At 38.4% G+C, this 17,375-nt stretch overlaps 1 protein-coding gene across 4 annotated transcripts in view; it reads left to right on the top strand.

Annotated features, from left to right (window-relative positions):
- NAALADL2 (N-acetylated alpha-linked acidic dipeptidase like 2) overlaps positions 1–17,375 on the top strand; it is an 878,960-nt gene that overhangs the window by 834,597 nt on the left and 26,988 nt on the right. For all 4 annotated transcript variants that reach the window (XM_026007770.2, XM_072752176.1, XM_072752175.1 and 1 more), the window contains one exon: positions 4,200–4,395. In XM_026007770.2, the coding sequence (XP_025863555.2) occupies positions 4,200–4,395 (196 nt within the window). The remainder of the gene's footprint in view (positions 1–4,199; positions 4,396–17,375) is intronic.

Here is a 17,375-nt window from a genome sequence, read left to right as displayed (position 1 = left end):
AAGTGTATTTTTAGGATAAAACCCTGAGCCCATGACAGGATAGTACCACAATCCATTTTTCTGTGAGTATTGCCTCTCTGGCAATAATTTTAAAGTTGTTGCTTTTTTTTTTTTAAAGATACTTTTAATCTTGGCTTATAATAGAGCATAGAGTACCTTTGCCCTCACACTGATTAATTTTGTTCAGTCTTTTTATTTTTATTTTTTTTCATTTTCTTGGCTTGACCAAAACATAATTAAATTCACACATGTTATTGAATATACAAGTCCAACTTTTTGCCTCAGAAGGAGACTGGTAAAAAATAAACCACACATGAATTTAATTCATTCAAGGAAGCTTTTGCTCACTCTTCCAAAGCAGCCAATAATCAGATCAGTTCCTACACCAGGCAGACAGACACATATTCCATGCAATATGTTCAAAATCTTGCTAGATTTCCATCTGTGTTGGCTATCTGGATCATTGGGCAATATTTAGACTACCCGAAAATCTTCAGAATATGTTGCCTATTTTTTAAAAAGTGGCCAACCCGATTCTTCTCCTGAGCATGCCGCTTTGGCATCTTTGCAAGAGAGATTTCTGCTGTGTTCAATGTAGACATAGTTATCCACTGTCTTCTGGCATATTGCGGTTTTAAATAATATCCTTTTATCAATGTATTGTAAAATCCGTGTTAGGTTATTCACCAGCAGCGCACTGGCTCCCACACTTTCTCTACCTGCGTTTTTGTTTGTTTAGCTTCTTTAAATAACCGGCTGAGATGACTCATTGTGATTCATCCTAAAGAAGCCAGCATGAAGAATAGAAAGTGTAGGATAGATAATAAAGGACTGTTGTTTCCCCTGGATGAAATCATATTGGCAATTTCTTTTTTTTCTGTTTAGCGATGCCACAAGATATTTTTAAAATGACATTAAGCAACATACATTTTTCCCCCAAAATAATCTTCTGTTCTGCTTTTAACCACTGTGTTATGTGGAACATAAATCATACTTTCCCTTGTCACTATAAATCAGTGAAGTCTAAGCTATGATTGTGCGATTCTTAGCACCTTTAAAACTGTGATAAGCTCATCCACAGAAGAATAGGTTCTGTGAAATACTATTAAAGTAAGAGGTTATGTTTGTTTGAAATAAAAATGTAGTTTCAGAGTATGACCAGCACATTTCACTCTTAATTTAAGATGAAATTGAGTGAGTCTTTAAAAATACAGCCACAAAATAGAACAAAAAAAAAAAAGAAAAGAAAGAAAGAAAAGTGGAAATAAACTAAAATTTAAAACTTTTCAGAGTATAAAACTCTGATGAAAGACCACAATAGTAAGTAGTAAAATCATTCTTTAAAATCAGACAGGTAAAAAATAAAAAAATAAAATAAATAAAATAAAATCAGACAGGTATGTATTTGTTTAGGAGGTTGTGGAGCAGACTTAAACACATGGGTTTATGCCAAGATGAAACTCATCGAGACGTGAAGTGCCTTGGGAGAAGTAGTGTGTGCAGGCCTCAGGTCCTGGCAGGTTCAAACAGAACATACAGATTCAGTGGGGGCAGACGGCGCTGTGGTTACTAGTCTTACCTGCGGGTCCTAAGACCTTATGCGTAGGACAAGTATGAAGTGTCTTTGAGTTTCTGATCCACTACTGGAGGGTGTTTTAGGAGCCTCTATCAATGGCCCTCAAGAGGAACAACTTTTCTGAGGACACCGTGGCACCTTAGGGGTCGCTCCACAGAGGCCCAAGTAATGTGCTCAGTGTCTTATGTCCATTGTGACATTTAACCTTACTCTAGCCCCGTGAGCCAAACTAGATGTTGTTAAGAGCAGTTTAGAGATCAAGAAACTGTGAGTGGGGTCGGGGAGGGGGCGTTTGTGTCTTTCTCAGGCGTATACATTTGTGCGATAGGATTAGGGCGTGACTATAGCTTTGTCAGATTCCAAAGCCCCTGCCCTTTCCACTACACCACATGGCCTCCCAAATGACTTGGAGGGGAGGAAGCGGCAATGTGATGATTGGCGAGAAGGCAGGGGTAGGGATGGGTTTCCTTCAGTGTGTTTGAGAGCCTCTCCTGACCCGGCCTCCATAAATCTCAACACTATCCCACTAGCCACAGACTCACACTTCGTCCTTCCCTCTCCCTCTCTCTGCTTTCCTCTGTCTTCTTCCCTCTTCTGCTAATATCACTCCTGCTTATGATATCCAGCTCTGTTCTTTGTATAACAAGATGGAAAAATGGCAGGGTTGAAGTTAGAGGTAGATTCATCCTCTAGAAAGCCGAGGACTGAGGGAATAAGAAGGAATTAATTCGTAGCAATTAATATTGTTGTTTACAGATGAAACATCCTCAACTGCTTTAATGTAGAAATGAAGTCCCAGAATGTCCATTTTTGGAGACCCTTGATTTCTGGGCAATTCCATGGTCTGTCTCTCAAGTTTCACTTCTTCTCTGGACTTAGGCTATTTTTGTACACAAAAAATTCTTCAATCATTTGCATGAACATTTATTTATTTTTTTCTCCATTTAAAACACATTTGCTGAACTTGTGGGGTTCTTTTCAAGGAAGGAGATGGATGAGGCAGATAAAGATAAAAATAATATAGATGCTATGATGCAATGATCAAAAGAGATAATTCAGTGACATGCCAGGCATAGTGTTGTCTGAGGAAATGGCAGTGAGTAAAGCAGACAACCATCTTGGCCTTCACAGAGCTGACATTCTAACAGGGATCCTAAGATCATGGGGGAAAATCATTTAGGGTCAAAACTTACATAGATTAGGTGATATTACTTTCTGGATCTTATTTAAATGGACAAATAGGCTCTAATTGACATTAAAATGGCTATTGGGAATCTTTGGAATATCAGTTCTAATACAAATGATGGAGTGAACATTGAAAATAAAGCTATTTTTCAATTTGTAACCTTATACCCTTGAAGTAATATATAGGGTATAGTGTAGATGGCAGGTGTTCAACTATCAGGGTCCTTTCTGGAATAAGGCAGTTAGTTCTTAAAGCTGTCAGTCCTCCACATCCTCACCACCATGAAAGATAAATTCATTTAAAGCTAAATAAGGGAGAATGGTACAATTTGTCTCACTTGATTCAGTAGTAATGTCTTCAATTCTGTAGTATATGTTAGATCAGAACAGATTTTTCTTTCTTAAATGGAAGACTCTCAAGGATGTCGAACTTGTTTTTTCTGTTGTTCAGTCTTTTGATTCCAGTACAATCTACATGTGCCTTTTTTGTCTTATTCTTTCCTTCTACAAAGGTATGTCCTGTAAGATCACTATACATTAACTTCAGTGAACCATCATATTTTAAGATAAACCGTATCTTCATAAAATGACATTATTATTTTAATTGTTATTTAGGGCGCTAACTTTCTTCAATGAGCAAAACTTTCTCCTCTCCCAACCTCAATTTTTGTTGTGATATCAGTGGTTGAGCGTCTGCCTTCAGCTCAGGGCATGATCCCAGGGTCCTAGGATAGAGTCCCGCATCGCGCTCGCTGCAAGGAGCCTGCCTCTCCCTCTGCCTGTGTCTCTGCCTCTCTCGCTCTCTTTCTGTGTCTCTCATGAATAAATAAATAAAATCTTTTAATTTTAATTTTAAAATCTTTTTAATTACAGGAAATTTTTAGGAAAGGAACAGAGCCCATGGACACATCACAACAGAGTAATGTATCTCATGCTCTCAGAAGAAAAGATAACTTCTTTTACAATTTTTTGTCCCCTAGAAATACAAGATACACCATGAAGAGCATGAATTTTTGAGTCAGAAAAATAAGGCTTCTAATTCTGGCTTGTCATTTATTTTCTTGATGACCTGGGATCACTTGCTTGCCTTAATTAATTTTCAGGTGCTATGAAGTAGACATGACAGTGCAAGCTTTGGTGAATATTATTGAGATAATATTGGAGGTGCTCAATACAGTGCCTGGAACATAGCAGTCTCTCAATACTCAGTACTTATTTACTACAGTTATTATTAGAATTAGTAATTATTATTATTAGTAGTAGTGGTGGTAGCAATCAATTTAATACTTTTATTAGAATATAACAGGTAGAATATTTTTTGGTGGAATTAATATGATAAAGTTTAGCTGATGTTCCTTTTTGACATCAAGATCGCAAAATGCTTATTTTGCTCCTTTGAGGATGTCTCTTCTGAGGTGGACTCATTTACCTTCACCAGGTGATCAACCCAACACTCAACTGCTAGCCCTGGCCTCTCGCCTACGGGAAAGTACTGAACTCTTCCAGTCAGATGAGATGCGTCCTGCTAACGATCCCAAGGAGAGAATTCCCATCCGTGTCCGAATGCTGAATGACATTCTTCAAGACATGGAGAAAAACTTCCTGGTACAGCAAGTGCCACCAGGTTTTTATAGGTAGGATATGCGTCTCAACATTTATTTATGCCCCTCGATTAAATTTCTGTGCTTAACTTTCAGAATATGCACCTTCTGTGAACATGACACTATTTTTAATGTAGTTATTATGTGAGTTATATCAGTAATTATTATATATACAATTTGAGGACCCTTCTCCTACCTAAAGAAGATCTCAACTACATGAGTATAGAATAAAGCAAATTGTGTAGCAATTCACATAGAAAATTACTAAGGATTTTTTTTTTTCTTTTTGATTTTCAAGCTCCATATGAGTCAGACATGATATGGCTACTGGAAAACCAAATGGAATTATAAATTGTATTGGGAAAAATACACTTTCTTGAATGAATCGGAAGAGAAGCCTATACTATTCTTCCCAGTAAGATCACATCTAGAGTATTATGCTTAATTCTCCCTATCAAGAGAGAGAGAAGCTACCTGTCAAGAGAGAGCTAAAGAAGTTTAATATTCAGGGGAGAGTGGGATTTAGATGGATTTTGAAACAACCAGTAGATTAGAGATATTAGTTGGAAGGTCACAACAGAGTGATTCCTAGAAACATTTTAACAATTTTAATAGATATTTTAATAAACCCACTTTGATAGAATGGGGTTCAATTTTGACTTTTAGAGGATGAGAGGAGTATGATGTGGTTTTTATTTTACAGTTCACGATATAGTAGAAACTAAACAAAGAGGGAAATGGAGTTTGAAAGGTTATAAACATTTTACATATTCTTATTTGTTATTTTTCTACAAGACACAAAATATAATTACATGCACCCTTCTGTGAAATAGATGCATATATAACGTGTGTGTTTGTATAACAGTTGAATTTATGTCTGTGTGTTTATGTGTCGTGTGTGTATATAATATGTATGTGTGTGCGTGTACGTGAGAAAAAGGCAGGAGGCAAATAGATTTTGGACAAATAGTGAGGCAGAAATAGTATTTGGTGCAGAATTCTCATTCATAAAGGACCTCAAATTTAGACTTTTCACTATATGACTTTATATGTGTGTATGTTTCTGGATATATATATATACACATACATATGTACGTATATATGTATATGAATAAGAAAGTGATCCTTTCCCCTGTTAGTTATATATATGTGTGTGTGTGTATATTAGTTATAGTTATATTAGTGTGTATATATATATATATATATATATATATATATATATATATATTATATAACATTAAAACTACCCTGGACTAGACATACTGTGCATGACTAAAGGACTGAAGAACTGAAGCATAGGAAAGCACATCTCAATTACATATAAGAAAGAAGTTGTTGGCAAATAGTGTTTCTGAAAGACTAAATGTGATGCTTTTATGGGGTAGGGGACTCACTACCACTGCATGTAGTAAAGTATAGGCTAAGTAACTCTGAGTACTTTGTCCCTGAGGTTTAAGGTGGCCTTTAGTACCAACATCCTGGGATCTGATAAAACATTTGATCTCTCTGCATCTTCACGTCTACATTTATAAAACGAGATAGTAGTAGAAAGAGACCTGCTGAGGCACCTGGGTGGCTCAGTGGTTGAGCGTCTGCCTTTGGCCCAGGGCGTGACCCCGGGGTCCTGGGATGGAGTCCCACATCGGGCTCCCCACAGGGAGCCTGCTTCTTCCTCTGCCCGTGTCTCTGCCTCTCTCTGTGTGTCTCGCATGAATGAATAAATAAGTAAAATATTAAAAAAAAAAGAAAGAGACTTGCTTAAGATAAGAAATGTTTCCTACTTTTGATATTTGGTGATTTCCCTTTATGATGTTAAACTCAAATTCTCATTTAAAATCCTTATATCATTTCTCCTAACACTACAACTCTACATTATACGACTTTGGAAATTGTTAATTTATTGTGACAGATATTTTAAGACAGTCTTACAAGCTCCAGAGACATAGAAGTTGCCTCGAGTTAATAACATCTGCTCTGATGAGGTTGTACTCCAGAAGTGGGGATGGGGAAACAGAATGAACAAGGGAACTAAGTAAAGTATAGTGTATGGTAGATATAATAATGACTAAATAAATAAATATAACATGTTATTAAATTTGGCGTTATTAAAAAGTCTTAATCAGAATAAGTAAACTGTATTTTTAGAATGTAAAAATTGCCCTCACTTTTACTTTATGAAAAATTCAGAAATTAATAAAAATCATACATTGAGAATATAGTTTTATATATTGTGATGTAGTAAAGTCTTCCACCTTTCCTTGGCCCTTGCACTAGACATAGAAGACCTGTATGGTCTGAGGTATATGTCCAGAGAAACTTTCCATTACCACTTCAGTTATATTCACATTTTGAGTAAAAAAGGAAATGTTGATCTTGTCCTGAGTTAACAATGAATAAGAAAGTGATACTTTCCCCTGTTAGTGATATGATGACAGCTACCTTGCATCCCAGTGTGGAAGCCTCAAAATGTTTACTATGAAAATGTTCTAACTCATAACAAACTTTAGAACTGAAAGCTTATGTTTCAATATTTTGGCATTATTTTAAACTATTGCTACAGTTATTGAAGAAATATACATGTGTGCCATTACTCTCTTTGGCCCTATTAATTCATATATATGCCAACGGCAAATAGATTTAAATAGGCAGATGCAAATAGATAGCCTCATTTTGATTTATCTGACTGACCTTTATCCCAAGACTGTCATGAATTTTTACGTCATCTCTGAAATATATAACAAATCATCCTACTTCATATTTTCTCTTGGTGGAGAATTCATATTTCTAAAATTCTTGAAGCAAAAATTTCAAAATTACAGTAGAATTTCTACTCCCAATCCCTGTAAGCTCTTCCTTGTTGGGGGAGGAAATGTTCAAAGAACAAAAATGGGTGTGACAAGATCATATGCAGTTTAAGAAAATGGAAAATTTGATTGTAATGATAACCATATGGAGTAAAGATAAAATTGTTAATTACATTGTATAAAAGAACATTTGGTGAACAGGATTCATTTTCCTAATGTTAAATAACCTTTAGAGATGTTATTCATGTAAGAATCTCACTCTTCAACCTGATGGTGTTATGACAATTCTCATCAAATACACAAGGAAGAAGTCAAAAGTAATTTGCTTTTCAAGAAAGTTGTTGACAGAAGTTCATTGTATAAAGCTAAACATTTCATTTGGAATTTGGATCATGTCCCAAAGGATACCTCCTCAACCAAAGTGTCACTAAACACTGAAACAGTATTTTTTGAAATCTGTGAAGAAATTTTCTCCATAATTTGGCATCAGGAGATTGAAGGTTTTGAAATCCTATGATGTTGCATGTAGAATTTGTTGTCTTCCTGATAAATACACCTTCATTGAACATTGCTCTGTGCAAGCGTATGCAACTGGCCGTATAAGACCTCTGCTTTTAAGGAGTTTAATTCAAGACATAAACTATATAAATCATAAATCAAAAAATGTGAAGAATACCTAGCAAATCTCCTGATAAATGCTACAGGCGAGAAGTGTTGTTGGGATTCGGTGAGGAGATAAATGATCATCTTGTGGTGGTCGAGTGACTTTTTTAAGGGAAGAGGGAAATTTTTCTGGGCTTAAGGGAATGTCCGTTAACTGAGGGAGTGCGATAGACTGAATGGTTTTGCCCCCCCCCCCCCCAAGTTTATATGTTGAAATGTGATCCTCAGTAGGATGACAGTCAATGGTGGGACCTTGGGAGGCGATTAAGTCAAGAGGGCAGAGCCCTCATGAGGGGGATTACTGCCCTTGTAAAAGAGACTCCAGAGAGCTCCCTTACCATTTCCTGCCTTGTGAGGACAGGATGACTGGGGACCAGGAAACAGACCTTCACCAGATGCCAAATCTGTCAGGGATTTGATCTTTTGCCTTTCATCCCCCAGAACTGTGAAAAATAACTTTGGGTGGTGTAGAAGGCCCCTAATCTATGATATTCTGTTACGGTAGCCCAGACCGACTAAGAAAGGAAGCAGTTGCAGGGGAGGATAGCGTGAAGAAAGTCACAAAGGAGAGGCTGTGCCTTGTGTACCGGGGGGTAGAGAACAGGAAGTGGGGTAGTTTGGATGGCTGTTACATCATAATTATGGAGCGGTATGCAGGAACCCAACTGTGGAGTACTTTACATTCTCTGTGGAGAGCTTCGAACTTTATTTTCTTCCACAAAAGGAGCCATGAGGAAAACTGTGCCATTAGGAAACTTTATCTGGTGCTCGAAGAGAACAGAAACCTCCAGGAAGACTCTGGGTGTAAGGACCACATGGGCGCTGGGAACCTAACTTGGCATGTTGGTGTCAGCAATGAAGAGCAAAGGGCAGATTTGGGAGATGATGCTAAGGAAGAACTAATGAATTTAGGGCTTGAGGGGCTTTGAGAACCTTATTCCAGGTTCTTTTTTAGGATTCCCCTGGACCTAGGCCGGTGAAGCAGGGATGCATAGCAGCCAGCGCCTCCTCTGTCAACTAGTTAAGGCGCTCAGTGTCTTGGGGCTCAGGGCAATTATAGGATCATTTCTTGATAATTTCTAAAGTCCCTTTTAGCTCTAAGAATCTGATCCGATGGGCACTCACAGTGTTCAGCCTCACCTCTCTAATCGGGGAATTCTTCTAATCGTGAGGGAGGGGAGCAGGAAACAATGCGGTGATGGATGGCAGCGATACAATGGAAAGCTGCAAAGTGCTCCAGAGTCACTGAGCTTAGTAGGCCGTGGGGAGCAGATGAAACAATGTGCATCATCAGGGACCGTGTAAGGGAAAGTACATTAAAAGCTACAAAGCATCTCAAAAATATTACTACTGTCAAAATCCCACAGTGTCAAATTTGACTCATTGCCCCTGAATAGGGAACGAATTATGCATTTTTCTTAAAAATTGTGAGTCTTTTCATCTCTCCTCTTCCTTTACTATGACTCCAACATGTACTGTCCTACCCCTCCTGGGAACTGGCATTGTCTGGAGATGGGAGCTTGTGGCATCTGTTTTGTTGTCGGATTCTTTTTAACTCCCTGGAGTTATTCTGCAAAGGCAAAGTAAGCAGTCTGACCCAGTGAACCTATTCATTCTCTACTACAATATATATATATATTTTTTTTTTTTTTAAAAAAGGAAGAGAGAAAGAAAATCTTTTTTAGGGCAGTTTTGGGCTTAGAGAAGCAATGAGCAGAAAGTACAGTCTTCATATAACCCTTCACACGCAGGCCTGGTTTCCCCACCCGCAAGGGCCGGGTTTCCCTATTGGTTTCCCTATTATTCCTATTATCCACCTTCCTGCTATAGTGTAGTACATTTTTTTTTACAGCTGATGAGCCAACATGAATAATTTATACCTTAGTGCTAACTACAGTTCATAGCTTCTGTTAGGGTTTACTCCGTATTTTACATTCTCTGGGTTTGATAAGTGTGCGATGGTGCACACCCACCATTCCTATACCATACAGAATACTTTCACACCCTAAAAATCTGTTTCTCCTACTTATCTCTCTCCCACTCCTGCCTGAGCCCCTGGCAACCACGGTCTTTTTTCATGTCCCCACAGTTTTTCCTCTTCTAGAATGTTCCATCATTTAATCACACAGTATGTCACCTTTCCAGATGGGCTTCTTCAGTCAGCAGTGTGATTGAGTCTTTTCTACGTTATTTTTATCACTGAACACTGTTTCATCGTATGAGTACAGCACAGTTTGCCCATCTCTTCACCCATCAGAGGGCACGTGGCCTCTTTCAGATGTTGGCAATTAGGAGTAAAGCCGCTGTACGTCTTGGTGGGCAGGTCTTCGTGTGGTTGTGCACTTGGAGCTGGTCTTGGTGAGGACCGAGGAGCCCGGCTGCTGGCCCGTAGGCAGCCTGCGTCTACCTTGGTAAGAAACTGCCCAACTGGGCGTAGCATTCAGCAACTGCCCTAGCAAGGAATGAAACTTTGGGTTGCCCCATAGCCTCACCAACATTTGTTGTCGGTCTTCTGGGTTTTAGCCATTCTCACAGATGAGTAATCGTATCTCATCATTTTAATTGCAAATCTCTAATGAAATATGATGTTGAGGATTTTTTTTTCATATGCTTATTTCCCACCTCTGAATCTTCATTGCAGCATCTCATCAGGTCTCTTGCCTACTTCTTAAGTTACTGGTTTTCTTATTGTTGAGTTTTAAAAGTTCTTTTTATATTTTGGCTGCACGTCTTTTATCAGGCATGTATCTTGCAGTATTTCCTCCCAGATTGTGACCTGGGAGGTCTCTTCATTCTTTCATCAGTCTCTTTTGTGAAGCAGAAGTTTTGATTTTAATGAAACCCAACATATCAACTTTCTCTTTAATGGGTTATGCTTTTGGCCGTTGTGTCTATGTTTATCATCAAACCCACGGTCACCCAGGTTTTCTCCTGTGTTTTCTTCTAGGAGTTTCATGGTTTTACGTTTTACAAAAGGTCGATGATCCATTTTGAGTTAATTTCGGTGAAAGGTGCAAGGTCTATATATTCAGAGACGTTATGTTTGCGTGTGAATGTCTAGTAGTCCCGGCACTAATTGTTGAAAAGACTATCCTTTCTCTACTGAATTGCCTTTCTTCTCTTGCCATACAATATCCTTTAATAATATTGCCTTCTATTGTAGGCAGCTCACTCCTTCACAGAATAGCTTTCAGAATTAAAAACACCATACAGCAGTGAGATTGGGATTTATAAAAAGATTTGGGATTTATGAAAGTATGAAGGGGTTTGAATGGGAAAATATCTTTTACTACTTGCATGGCTTAGAGAAAGCTAAATAGTAACTCTGAAAGTCAATTTCTCAACAAAATTAAAAACCCCAAAGGGCTATTAATATTAGGATAAAGGTAGATAAATTACTGGGATAAAATTAGATGAAGTGAGGATAAATGCGAGGAGATAATTTGTAAACAATAGAATTCTATATAAATATTACAAAATCAAAACAACTTTTATTCCATTCTGCTTATCTTACTGCTGACTTTGATAGTGTTCTGGATTCCAAAACTTCTCCCTCATTTCTCTTTTCACCAAAGGAGAAGTATTTAAAAATTCAGTACCACACCTTCTCTTTCCCCAGGGTCACCACAGCGAAAATTTTCTTTCATTTTAATTTTTATTATAGAGTCCTCCCCTTAAACATTGGCTAAAAGCAAGGTCCCACAGAAAATTTTAAAAATGGGAGGGGATGGAAGCAAACATGCAATTTTTTTTTTTAAAGGAGTAAACCTATTTAAATGCTGTTAGCTTCCAAAATAAATGTGGACACTCTGAATGACAAACCTTTTCCAGTAGGAAAGCCTTATCTCAAAACAAATTTTTTTCCCAAAATACATATTTTATATGTTCAGGAAACACTATTGCAAGCAGCACAGTCTTTTAGGGAAGATCCTCCCTTTTGAGTTTTGAAGTTTGAGCCGCTTCTTAGATTTGGGCACCAGCCATTTTGTGCTTGAAATTTAATATCTTATAGGATATGCATTCTTCCTCGCTTGTTTTAGGAAATTTCTCCCAAATTTTTGGCCTTGTCCACAATTTTTAGAATCCTTTTGGGCATGAGTTCTCAAGGCTACTGTTCTGTCTCCATCCCTCCTTCCCTCACTTGCCCTTAGACCAAGCTAAATAGTCTTAAAAATAGGAAAGCACTACCTGTTGCTCCTTTATTTTAAGTGACTACACTAAGCTGCAGGGACACAGAAAGATCTTTGACTTTAAACTTTTAGTGTACAAATAGGAAACCATGGGGTGTTCAAACTGCTCTCAGCACAAATGTGATTGACAAAGGTTTTCTATTAATAGGCAGCTGCAATGTAGGGGTGTGAGATATATCACCGTGGCCTTACGTTCATACATTGGAAGAGGTTAGCTGGATGAGATCCCACGTTTAGTCTCTACATATTTAAAGAGTCACAGTTAAACAGCAACAGCTAATAAGGGTTTCCTTCCCTCCCAACTACAAAATATATATACTCGCAGACAGACAGACAGATAGACATATGCATTGCTGCACTATTAACTGATTATATGGGATTATAGGAGGATTTTTACCAAAGGATCAGAAACTTGGTGTGGCTTTGGGGAGAAGATTCAGTGATCCACCCCTTACATGTGTATTGCAGTGTTTTTGTTTTTGTTTTGTTTTTTTTAATTAATTTTATTTATTTTAGGGAGAGAGAGCATGAACAGCCAAGTAGGTGGATGGGGCAGAGGGAGAAAAAAACTCAAGCAGACTCCGCATTGAGCGTGGCGGTGGGGGTGCTGCATCTCAAGACCTGAGCAGGAACCAGGAGTCAGATGCCACACTGAGGGCACCACGCAAGCACCACATGCAGTGGTTTTATTTCAGGGTGTGGAAAACCGAGGAGGAAACAGGCAGGAGCCAGTGGGGAATGCTGGCCGCATGGCACAGTTGAAGCTCCAGGACAGTGAACGTCCTCATTTGAAATAATTGGAGGCTCATTATCATGCTCAAAACAAGACTACTGGTCATAGAGTAGTACTGTCCTATCGTTCTCTCTAGATGTGTGGTATTTCAGCTGCATCCTGAGTAAGTAGTCTGTGGGTGCCATGTAAACACCTGCATTTATGATTATTTCTTTGGGAGGATACATGAGGGTTCCAAGCAATGACCTCAATCGGGAATTTGGGGAATGCAACCTATTTGTAAGTTGAAGGACGTGGGTGCATGTGCTTACACCTGTCGGGCTGGCGGGGCGAGGGAGGGCTTGTCTAGCCTTGTGTCCTCATGAAAACTCCGGGAGAAGGATCATAAAAAAGGAATCCCTTTCCAAGATAGCTGGAATGGCCCGGAAGAAGTTCAGAGGACAATTTCAAGCTAATCTAAGCCAAGACAATATTTTTGTTCACACCCTTGAAAGCAGAAAAATAGCAATGGAAATGTCAAGATGCTTCTGCCTTAAGCCAAGAGTACACAAAGCAAGCAATCCATTAAAAGTACTTTCCAAACACATAAGCTCCCAAAACTTTGCTTTTGAAAGACGTTAGATCTAGTTTACACCCAGGCAAGCGATGACATTAGACAGAACTATTAAAGAACACACTTCCCAGACACCCTATGATCAGGTGTCTAGCTATGTCTTCTGTACATACATTTGATTTTAAGAGTTTTAAGAGCTTGAAATCCAACCCCTTCCCCTCTCTCCCAGAGAGAAACACATTTCAGAATAAAGCAATTTCATTATACAGTTTTCATGGTGTTTTAATTAGAGTTAGCTGTATAACTACTAATAGAACCTCATGTTCAGGGTTTGATTGGGATAATAACTACTTTGTTCGGGTTGTACTATTTCTTTTTAGCGAGGTGTGGGTGGTCTGAATGGAGCTAAAATCCCACCATTGTTTCTCTTGTCATTAATTCTATCAGCAATGCCTCTGGTTTCTTTAGGCTATGAAAGAAAATAACTAGTGATTAAGAATTACCATAATGCTTTTAAAATATTTTTAATAGCGGCCACTTGCACAAAAGAATATGTATGAATACAGAGTTTTATAATCTACACAATGTAAAATTTCCAGAAGAGGATTGAAGACCTGGCTCATGTACAAAATCTTTATAATGTGGATCATTACATACACTCTCTTTACTCTTTTATGATAAACATATACATTAGCTTCATAATTATGTATCCCTTTCATATTTTTAAAGTTTCTACTTCTGAAAGGAACAAAAAAAAGTCTTCCAAATGAAAACAAAAATTAACATACTGAAATCCAAGCCTCTTTCTTTAATAGCCCGTTGGGTTAATACTGAAACAAAAAGAACATATCCCATTTTGACAAATCCCGTTCACTGCAATTTGATTAGACGTTGAAACACTTGTTTAAAAAATTTCAATTGACCACAGCCACTTTATCGGGCTAGTTGGTCTGAAACTCAGTCTACCGGGATCAAAGTAGACACTCACGTGTGCAGATGGTTCAATTTTGGTGCACATCTAGCCAGATATTTTCATAAGGGCTTGCTAAGTTTCGTTTGTTCTACACTCACAGTTCTATCTCTTGGCCCAAAAATTTGCAAAAGTGCTTCCTCAAGGCACCAAGTCTATTCCTGCTTCTGGAGGAAAAAAAAGATATGTCCTATTGTCTGAATCAATAAAATTACCTTGTCCCAAAATACCACCTACCCTTTCTGGTTTCCATAAGTCTTAAGTGCAGTTAAAAGAGGAGGGACGTTTGTCTGCCTAATCTCATATATCATAGTTAGAAATGTTTTTACATTAAAAAAAAAAACAGTACAGTATCAAGAAGGAATCACTAAACGGGGACTTTAGAGAGGGGGGTGTAAGCCCTAAAAGGCCACTGATGAGATTATCCTACCAGTCACTTAACTTCCACGAGAGTCGTTCTTCTCATTGGTTAAGTCAGAGAAGATAAGCAGGCAGATCTGTAAGATAACGGAAAGTATCCATAGACTAATGTCAGCCAGCTTTCGATGCTCTTTAAAAATAATCATTGAAATAATGATTTCAGCGAGGTAAGAAAAATTACAAAATGTTAAGTTCTCTGCAAAACCATGGTAAATATTTTATCATTTATTTCTCTCTCCTCCATCATCTATTTTATCTCCCAGTATAACATACTTCAGTGTTTCCATGCTGATTTAATGGGATCCAAAGAGAACTAAGAGAAAGGATCACACTCGGTATTTTCTTTGTACCCACTAAAGTACGTAATATTTGGTTTTGTCCCATAATGAAATTAGAGCACTCGATTGTGATGTAGATCGTACGTTTACTAGAGCCAATGCCCAGAAATCATTGAATTTGCCAATATCTAGATGATTAGTAGCATCATCTTATTCTTATAATAAGAAAATAGACCTTTATACCACGTGCCCGCACACACACACACACACACACACACAAATATGGAGAAACATGGGCAGCTACCACATAATGAGCTGGCACACACAGAAAGGACTGAAAACTGATTGACACAGTTCTGGGGAGCACATGTTTGTATCTGTGCCCCACCCCAGTGTGATATTATGTTCAAGTGACAGATTACATGGGCTACTCCAGTTGAGGAAAGGGATACAAATGTCCGTCCTTCCCCAGTGGCCACCACAAGGGCTTTCATGGTGTGCCAACCACTACCTTGGGTTGTGTTGTTTATCCAACCTGCTTACTGAGTACACAATACTATAACATTTTCATCTCATGGACCAAAAAAAAAAAAAAAAAAAAGAGGCTGTGAATATGTAACCATACTGAAGTGACATCAACTTGGAAAGTTATAAGGACACTAGGGTGAAATGGAAATAAGAATAGTTAGAGCTAAATATAATATGCAATTTAATATACAATTGATATAATCCTAATAAAAAAAAATACAGCCAAACCTCAAATTACATATGGTGGGATTCTAGTATTTCCTTTCGATCTACCAGAAAAAATCCTAATACATATTTAAAATTAACTTGTGTTTTAAATACAAGGAGCTAGAAGATAAAACTTTATGAAAAGCACTGAAATTTTGTATATTAAGGTTATAAATACATGAAAATATTTTAATATACAAACATTCTGATGAGACAAGTGTCAATGAAAAGACTAGAAGACAGTCCAGTAATTCTAAGTAGAAATGGTTTCAGTAGACACAAGTGGAGGCCTGGGTGTCCGTCAGAAGTGTTGGGGGGTCCGCTAACATTCAGGGAATCAGAACTACCAGGATTGAAAGAAAAGCCTCAGTGACATCACCAGGTGCCTGCAGCTCCCAAGCAGGCAGCTTCCAGGAGCTGCCTGAGGACCCTGACTCTCATTTCTGCCACCTGCCTACCTGCCTGTGGGCAGCCACCGCTGAAGAGGACGGTCTCCCTTCTTCTGCCTTCGAATCCTGTGTGACGTTCGTGCTGTGTATCTTTTTCTGTGCTTTGATAATACGATTGAAGACTTTATCCAGAAAAACCAACCAGGTCTTTCATGCTGTTCTCCCTGGATCTCAGAGGAACTGGGATCTGCTTTGTGCTACAACTGGTGGCGGTGGTGGTGGAAGTGGAGGGATGTCTCGCGCCAGCATTTATTGGAATTGTTCAATTTGTAATATATTTCCCCTCCGAGGAGAGGTTACAGAGTCAAAGATACTGCCTATTGGAATATTTAAATGGGGGCGCCGGGGTCTCTCCGCTGGTTGAGCCTCTGCCTTCTGCTCAGGTCATGATCCCAGGATGCTGGCTCCAGGCTCTGCCAGTGGGGAGTCTGCTTCTCCCTCTCCCTCTGCTTCTTCCCTATTCATCCATTCAGTCTCTCTCTCTCTCTCTCTCTCTCTCTCTCTCTCTCTCTCTCTCAGTTAAATAAATAGAATCTTTTAAAAATCCTTTTTTAAAGATTTATTTATTTTTATTTGAGAGAGTGACAGAGCACCCATGAGCAGGGGGAGGGACAAAGGGAGAAGGAGAAGCAGACTCCCAGGTCCATCCCAGGACACTAGGATCATGACTTGAGCCAAAGGCAGACACTTAAGGACTGAGCCAACCAGATGCCCCCCAAAAAGGGATTTTCGAATGAATACTAATCCATGTCATGTCAGACATTTAATATACTTGGTGCTTGGTGCTGATCTTCACAACCCACATGATCATTGTGGGATCTGATAGTCATACCCAGGGCTTTCTGCTTCAAAGCCCTCTGTCTCTTACTTTACCATACCCAACAAGGCCATGTATGGAAGATTCCATTTTTTTTCTTTGATGTTCTCTACATAATTTTTCTGATCTGCATCACTCATCCAGGTAGATATTTTCCCCCATTTTACAGTTAAGGACCCAAACTTCAGAAAAAATAAAATTTTTCCCTGAAGTTTCCAGAGATGGTAAATGACATAAATCAGTTAGCAATAAAACCTGATTCCAGCCATTCTGAATCTTATTTTTTAGCTAAATTAATGACCACTTTAGTAGTAGTAGCTTCACAGATAAGAGTAGAATAAAAGAAGGAGATTAATAAGAAAAAGTTAAAGTGAATAAAATGATCCTATTTCAAATTAATA

The sequence above is a fragment of the Vulpes vulpes genome, chromosome 3 (genome assembly GCF_048418805.1).
Source record: "Vulpes vulpes isolate BD-2025 chromosome 3, VulVul3, whole genome shotgun sequence".
NCBI classification, from domain to species: Eukaryota; Metazoa; Chordata; class Mammalia; order Carnivora; family Canidae; genus Vulpes; species Vulpes vulpes.
The sequence above is the reverse complement of the archived record's forward strand: the minus strand, read 5'-3'. Positions and strand labels throughout refer to the sequence as shown.